We start from the raw sequence: 8,466 nt of genomic DNA, 5'->3' as shown, positions 1-8,466 counted from the left end.
GAGAGAGAGAGAGAGAGAGAGAGAGAGAGAGAGAGAGAGAGAGAGGCACTCGATCAAGAATGACAAATTGGCTTCGTGTCCCATGCTAAACCCCACTGACTGGTAGCATCATACTAAGGAGGACTCAGGCCACTGGCCAGACTCAATGGAAAAGCCTGGCATGATCGATTAGCAATGTCTGCCACAGGGTTGGAAACGGGGAGTGGTAGCATGTATATTGCTTATTTACCATACCTGGACTAGATGATGTACAAATAACATACTGTAAGTGAAAAGCACTTTGCCCTTTACGAAGCTTTTTTATCGCACCCCTCACAACTTTTTTAAGAACCTTGTGCCACCGTACCATCATCATCATCATCATCCCCACTTTACAGATAAGGAAAACAAGCTGCAGGGAAATGAAGTACTTTAGCAAAGATCGCAAAATGATTACGTAGTAGAGCAGAGAGAAGAGCCAAGCCTTGTCCCTCGAACTTCGATCTGTTCATTCTATCCTTGGAAATGTCAAACTGGTGTTCTGCCATTGGCAGGACAGCTCGTCCATGTGGCTGTACAGAAGGACCACTGATTACCAGGCTTCACTTCCCTCCTACTGGCTACTTACACCTTTTAGAGAAGCAAAGTTATGAAGGGAAAGGGGTTCTAGAAGCTTCTTCCCAAGGTGAAGTCCCACCTCACTGCACAGGTGGAGAAGTCAAGCATAACAGGAAATCCCTAATCTCACAATCCACCCCACCAGGGACATGACACTCTACTCCTCGATTCCAAGATGCCTTAGACTGTCAGATACACCATTGATTTTATAACTGCTTTTTGAGAAGAAAAAAATAAGAGGGACAAACAGTGTGCTAACAGAGCACATCTACTGTAACCCATATCCCAATTTCAGGAATATGGAAATGTGGGAACATGACATTGAAGACATATGGTCTACCTCAAACTGGGATCCTGAGCTGGGCCATACATAAAGTGTTAAAAATGGCAGTGTTTTATAAAACTTAGAGAAGAAAAGTTAAGCAAATAAACAGAATAGTCTCTGTTTTCTCCCATATGGTTGCCACAAATCTTTGGCATCTGCAAACCAGAATTCAACCAAAGATGGGGTCGGGCTGAACAGCAAGTCACACATTTAGCTACTTCACATTTCTGGGGCCCGTGTGTCCCCTGTGTTCTGCAAACAGCCCCCTGGTGTCCATCCAGTTCCTGGGCCTGTAGCCAAGCAGACCAGCTCCTAGAGCAAACACAGGGTAATGTCGAGCCCCTTCCATCTCGAGGCTTCCCCCATTTCCACCTACTTAGAAACTCTTTAGTTCCATTCACCGTACCTGCATCAGGCACCCGGATGATGTCCCTAGATGCCCCTCCCCACCCCAGCCATTTTAAAGAAATGGTTTACACAACACCGTGAAGGGGGTGGGAACTTTTTAAAAATTCCCCAAGACATGTAAAGTCTAAGAAGCATTATCCCCATCCAAGGAGCCCCCTCTGCTTTGTCATTCCAATGGGGGCCAGCGTCAGCTCTAAGAAAATGTGCTTATGGTTCCCTAATCAAACACTGCTTTTGACCAAACAGCCTAGCCCAAAGCGGTCACCTACTCTTCACTAGACTCAAATCCGAGTGATCTGAGCTATTTCCAAAAATCCAATTAAGTTATCAAATATTTATTGAGCCACTGTACTGTGCCACCCCCTAAAATGAATAACCCATGATCTCTGCCCTCAAGGACCTCACAAGCTGGCTGGAGAAACAGAAATGCAACCAACCAACTCTCATCTGTGGGTCCACAGACTTGGGAAATACCGCAGGGTGGGCAGAGATGAACTCTACCTAGGGAGGCTCCACAGAAGAGGATGTGCAGGTGGTCTCGAGGGGGTCTGATTTCTCAAGGAGCAGAGATGAATGAGGGGCAAGGCACTAGAGACAGGATGCCCAGCATGAGCAGAAGCTCAAAGGTCCACAGTTCACCGGGATTAACATTTATCGCTTTTAAACACCGTGCCACAGGCTTTGAAACAAATCCAGAACTACCTGGAGCAGCTAGAGCATCCCTGGCATGAAAGCACTGAGAAGAACAGTTTTCACAAGTCAGACGTATATAAGACGCAGGAGATGTCTCTTCCTGGTCTGTCTTCAAGCAAGAACCAAAAAAGAGTACCTTTTCTGTTGTTGCCTAACTCTACCTGTTAAAGATAAGCCACCCAGTTTCTAGAACTCCCAAAGCTGTTGTTATTGGCGTTCACTCTCCCCAAACGGAGACCTACCGGCCACTAGGTCAAGATAACTAACAAGTGTTGACCTTCCAAGGATCACTTTCTAAGGACTGCCTAGGTGTTCTCACATGTGCTACTTCGTTTAACTGTAAAACAACCCTGCAAGGTCAAGATTATGACACCTCCCCCAGCCCACCCCTCACCCCCAAGTCCCCGTTTTTCCAGATGCAGAAGCGGTGGTTCCAAAACCAGAAGTAACTTTCCCAAAGTAATACCAAGCTAACCATCCAATGAGGTTGGATTTCAAACTCTGGTCTGGTTGACCTCAAATCCAGCTTTCCATTTCACCAACTGGGTAGATGTCAGAAAACTGCTACGCTTCAGACCTCAGCCCTAGCCTGGGGGAATTTCCCGGTGGTGCCATGTTCAGGTCAGAAATGGATTTCACCAACTGACCATCTTGGCCCTCTCTCCGCCCTCCCCTCAGATGCCAACCCTGGTCCTACCCACCCGCTGTCTTCTTACATCTTCATCCTTTCAGGCCAGGCTTTATTTAAAACCCACCTCCTACAACTGCCTACCACACTTGTATTTTTCAACTTCAGTGGCACACATACTAGAATTTCTAGCCATCATTTGTCATTTTTAACTACAGCATTCTGGCATAACCCTGGCAGAAGACTGCTTTGGGACAAGTAAAAGGGAGGTTTGGACCACGTTAGCCAGAAGAGGCTAAATGGATGCAACTCTTTCACCACTATTGGCTAAAATGCCTCGGAGCAGATAAGGCTCAAGAAGGAAGTCCCACCAATAAAACCAAGGGCTTTAAAAGACGTGTCACTAAACTTCTGAGGCCACCCAGTAACAACGACGACTACAGCATTGGTCTGGCCCTGTGCTGTCCAATACAGAAGCCACTAGCCACACGTGGCTTCTGAGCAGGTGAAATATGGCTAATCAGAAAAGACTTAACACCCTCCAAAGAAAGAATGTAAAATATCACATTAATAATTTTTATATTAATGACATACTGAAATGATACTATAATGGATATATTGGGTTAAATAAACTATATTATTAAGTTCATCTGTTTCTTTTTACTTTTTTTTAAAGCATTACTAGAAAACTTAAAATTACATATGTGGCTCACATCTGTGGCTCGAATTATATTGTACTTCTATTGGACAGCACTGGTCTGACACATTTAAAAGATGAAGAGACAGAACAGCAATTCTGGAGTGTTTAGGAAGTGCACACACACAAAAAAAATATAGACACTTACACAGAGTCTAATTAAAATTTAAATACGACACAAACATGAACTCTCTAACTCCAGGAAAATTCCTCTTGCAATTTGAAGTAAAAGTGGGAAATAAAAGTAACTGACAGCTCTCCCTCCCACCAAGTCAGAGATTCAGTATTACTTAAAATCTCCTTTCCAGCAATAAAACCCAGCAAAGACACAACCTTCCCTCTAGCACCTGTCCTTTAGGTCTCATCCAAGGGCAACAAACTGAGGTGGGAGCCTGACCACCACACAGCTGAGGCTTCTTCGCAGGTGGCCCTGAAGGCAGGGTCAACCAGGGAACAAACATGTGGCACAGGACACCTACCCCACAGGGTTCCCATAAAAGTCAACTAGGATAATAAATAAGAAAATAAAGTAGAAGCAGTAAAGTCTACTTGCAGCATCATTGTGGATCTAGTCCAGTACCTTTCAAACTCTTTTTAACCATGACTCACAGTAGGAATTCCATGTCTTATCATCCACATACATCAGCATGTATAAATAAAACAGAAGTTTCATGAGACAACACTTACCTGCAATGCTATGCTATGCCTCTGCTGTTTTGGGTTCCCCTGTAGTGTATTCTATTCTTTTTTTAATGCTGATTGTCATCCACTGAATTGATTTTACAACCCACTCATGGGTCATGACACAGCCTAGCCTGGGTTCGGTGAATAAGAGGCGCACTCCCCATTCTGTGACTGACACTGCTATTTGACTACTGCATCCCTCTCTCCAGAATATGGGTATATGGATGTGGCCTCAGAATCCTTCTCAACACAGTGATCCAGGCAGCAACAGCCAATCACCTGGCATCAGAATCAGAGGTGAAACCTACCGATTATTATCCTTGTTCTGATCGAAAGCTCTCATTTTACAAATGCAAAAACTGAGTCTCCGAAGGAAAAAGTGATTTGTCCAAGGTCACACTGCAAGACTGTGGGAAAGCTAGGATTCTGGTGTACCCACAAATCTACTTCACTTTACATCAGTAGGGACTAAGACAAAACATTACGAGAACATGGGAAAAATTCAAAATTTCACCACGACCATGAAAAGTCAGCTTATACATCCAGTGGAACACAGCAAGGAAGTTCTTATCACCCCACCAAGAAGACATGAGGATTCTGAGGTCACAGGAAGCAGCATGCCTAGAGCTGGGTCAAAGGTGTAGGGGGGAACTGTATCTGACAATGGGGGAGTTTTTATACTCTGTCTCTGAAATGAAACAAACCATTAGCTGTTTATTTTCTAGGACCGGGGAGAGGTCAGCCTTCCACTGACCAGCCATCTTTGTTGCTTTCCTTCTGCAAAAGCAAGAGGCCTTGTTCAAGTTCACCTCTGTGCAGGGCTAAAGTATAAGCAAACCCTTTTTCCTTGCTTGGTCCGAAGTCAAGCTATAAAGCAGGCCCTTGAAATTTCAAACCTTATTAGAAAAAAAAAACCTCCTTAGGCAGAAAAGCAAAACATTAAGTAATAAGAGTCTCCACTGTGAAACTGAGTATAAATGATCTTTCACCAAAATAACTCAGCCCATCATCAAATTACCACCCCTCAAGTCCAATTTGCCAGATTTTTTTGCCCAATATTATAAGAGAGTGTGGTGAGCAGACACGGGCTAATAAAAATTAGCTCATATATCCATTTCTGGTCACACTTCCATCTAAAATAGTAGGTGAGAGAGGCAAGGCCCAGCCAGGTCAGATCTCAATCCTGAGAGACGCCAATAGAAACAAAAGAAAACTGACCCCACCCCCAACAGTACCATCATGCACCTCTATTTCCTTTACAACAAACATGATCAGAATAAACAACATTTTTTAAAAAAATGGAAAAACAGGTCTACAAAACAGAAATGATTTTCAATTTCTAGCCAGGGGTTCCCTTTAAAACATAGACCTAACAACAAAATTTCAGCAAAATGGAATGAAAGAATCTGAGTTGTGTGTCAGGAGAGCCAGGACACACAAAGGGACGTGCTGCAATATTTTTATTCCTTGCACCAGAAATAACCTGTTATCTACAATCCTGACTTTTTCTCAGATGCCTGGTAGGAGTGCCCACCTACCCCTCCCCAGCCCAGGACACAGCTCTCCTCCATCTCTTGCTAAACTCAAGCCTACTGTCTCATGAGGCCTCCAGAGCCCTTGGAAATTATAAATTCTTTGACCGTCCTAGGCATCGGCCTAAATAATTCAACAGGAAAAAAATTTTCTTAATTATGCTACTTGGAAAAAAAAAAAAAAAAAAGCTCCTTCCAAATATGTCAGAATGTGGCTAGTCAGCCCTGAGGATTTTGTTACTAAAAAAATAAAATCTTCCAAATGCAATGGCGATTAATGGGAAATGTCGAACCTCTGCCACTGTCAAAGATATTTCACAAAATTCGTAGCCCCTTAGAAATCTGAATTTCCACAAAACGGGGTTGGAAATCCATCGACTGGGGCCACCATTTCTTCCAAGACCAGCTGGTGGCTGGCGAAGAGGCACAGGGTTTCCTGTCCCAGCCCTGTATGACCCCATCAGCTCCCCACCCAAGCTGCCACCCCGATTCCTCCCTGCAAATGCTAACAATATTCCCCCCTTCTGGATAGAAAAATTAGAACTTTTTTTGTTTTTGTTTCAAAATCCCCACCAATTCAATCAGATAGTAATTCATCACATATAACCCTTCAACTTTGGGTGGGTACCTTATTTTCATCTCTTAAATTTTAATTCAGTCAATATTTGTCTTCAAAAAAAAATTTTTTTTTCACCTTCATTTGATTCATTTTAAGGCCAAAAAAACTACATCAAATGCTGTTTGCACATGTGCTTTCATGTTCCAAAGGCAAGTATCTTTGGGTTTGGCTTTTGTTTGTAGTTTGATTTTTTTTCTTTAAAATAAAAAAATTTTAATTTTGATGCTAGAATCAGCTGAATTGGTGTTTTACCCCATTTTTTCAGCCAAGTGTTCCACTAGGGAAGATGGATAAGAATCAGAATTTTCATCTCCTCTCTGTCCTTCCCTTTTTATCTTTCTTTCTTGTTAAGTCAGTAAAATCTGTGTTCTTTTTAAATCATAGAAACCCCTCCCCCCACAAAATAATCAAGGCTAATGGATTTTTTCCCCTTTTGAAAGTAATCAAATTTGTGAAAAATACTAAATGTTAATGAACTACTAAACCCATATCACAATCAAAGAGGCCTTGAAACCAATCTAGATTTTTTTTAATAATAAATTTTTTAAATTGGAAGAGTCAGCAACCACAGAGAAGGGCAAATTTTCTTCCTCCAAGGATTCCTCAACCCTTGTCTTTATCAATTGATTCAGTTGCACGTCATAAAAAATGAGCTTCTGTGAATCCACTGTTAGTTTTTTCATAATAATGTTAATTATGCATATCTTATTTTAATGGTGGTCTCTCTTACAAATCTGTGGGCTACTCAATTTGTATAATGTAATGAATTTACATTTTTTTTCCACCGAATATTTCTCAAAAAACGGCTCCTGACGTTTTCTGGATAAAACAACAAAAAAAGAAATGCCTAGACCTTTCAGAAAACAAAATCAGAAAACAGTCTTAATTATTCCATCAAAACAAAATAACACAAAACCCAACAAACGCAGGGGAAAAAAGAGAGGATTTCACTCTAACTTTTCCAGTTTCCTTTGCTTTAGAATCTTGGGATTTAAATGCAGTAAAATGTAAATGTAAAATTAAAAAAAAAAAAAAACCTACAATTTCTGGGTGTGTCCAAAGCCAACATTTTAGGGTCTATTTTCTATTTTAAATCCTTCTTTCTTGGAAATAGAAAAATTTAAATATTGCCAAATGTTGAAATTAGTCTTTTTTGCCCGCTGAGCTAAACAAGTCCCAATTTACAATGAAGTACAATTTCTAATTGCTTCATAAAGCCAATTCTCCCAGTTTTCCCAAAACTCAACAATTTCCCTCCTTTCCTCATTCCAATTAGTTTTTTTCTCAAACTAAAATGAGTTGGGCAGCCAAACTGACTTTGGTATTAGGAGGCTTTTGCTTTCTCCCCTTCAAAAACTGAATTCATTCAAATTCCAGCTTAATTTTCATTTACATATTATCTGGATTTGGCTTCAGAAACAGAAATTGTCTCCATGCTCCTGGAAAGATCAAAGTGAAATTTTTCACCCCAAAAAGGAAAAAAAAAGAATCCCTTTCCCCTCCACTGCCTTATGGTGCAAACTTTTGAAAAAATAAGAAATAAAAAATATTTCTTTTCAATTTTAATTTCTTTTTTTATTTACAAAATAGTATCCTCTAGGTGGCGTCGTTTTAATGGGAAAAAACTACCGTTTGAAGAAAAATTAGAAAAAAAAATTGAGAAAGGGAAATATGGCCTAAAAAAAAAAAGATTGTTGCAAAGATGGGGTCTAGGGGGGGAAAGACCTCCCCGGGGGTCACCAGGAACACCGAGCGCAGAGAGGGTCAGGGGGAAATTGCAAATTTGGGGGGGAGGGGGGAGAACTGGAAGGGGTTGCATTTTTGCAAAATGTGAATTGTCCAAACTGAAATGGCTGCTCTGTTCTCTCACCGCTTTGTTTTCTGGGCTCTGGTCTGAGCCCGGGGCCGGTGAGGGCGCTGAGTTCGGGGTCCAAAAAGACCCCTTCGTCTCCCCCACCCTCCTCACACCCCGCGCCACCCGGGGGGGCTCTCCAGACGCCGACCCTCCCGTTTGCGCCCACAAAAAGCCCGCAAATGTGCCCAGGCACTTTGCATTTTGCAAATCTTGCAATGAAGTGGCGCAGTGCCCGGGGCCCCGGCCCCCCGGGGTCCCCCGCGCAGTGCATGCCCCCGGCCCCCCGTCGTACCTGCGGAGCCGCCGCGCCGCCCGGCTGGTTCATGGGTCCGTGCGGGAGGAGGCGGCCCCGGCGCGTCCTGCTCCTCCCGGGCCGGGCTGCTGGTGCGCGCACAATGCCGCCGCCGCCGCCGCCGCTGCCGCTCCCT

General features: G+C 42.9%; 1 protein-coding gene across 5 annotated transcripts in view; it reads right to left on the bottom strand.

Moving 5' to 3' along the window:
- ZNF618 (zinc finger protein 618) overlaps positions 1–8,441 on the bottom strand; it is a 170,781-nt gene extending 162,340 nt beyond the window's left edge. For all 5 annotated transcript variants that reach the window (XM_019635873.1, XM_019635874.1, XM_019635877.1 and 2 more), the window contains exon 1: positions 8,331–8,441. In XM_019635873.1, the coding sequence (XP_019491418.1) occupies positions 8,331–8,363 (33 nt within the window). In that variant the 5' untranslated portion in view covers positions 8,364–8,441. The remainder of the gene's footprint in view (positions 1–8,330) is intronic.
- Positions 8,442–8,466: the final 25 nt, after the last annotated feature.

This window comes from Hipposideros armiger, unplaced genomic scaffold (genome assembly GCF_001890085.2).
Source record: "Hipposideros armiger isolate ML-2016 unplaced genomic scaffold, ASM189008v1 scaffold_24, whole genome shotgun sequence".
NCBI lineage: Eukaryota > Metazoa > Chordata > Mammalia > Chiroptera > Hipposideridae > Hipposideros > Hipposideros armiger.
The sequence above is the reverse complement of the archived record's forward strand: the minus strand, read 5'-3'. Positions and strand labels throughout refer to the sequence as shown.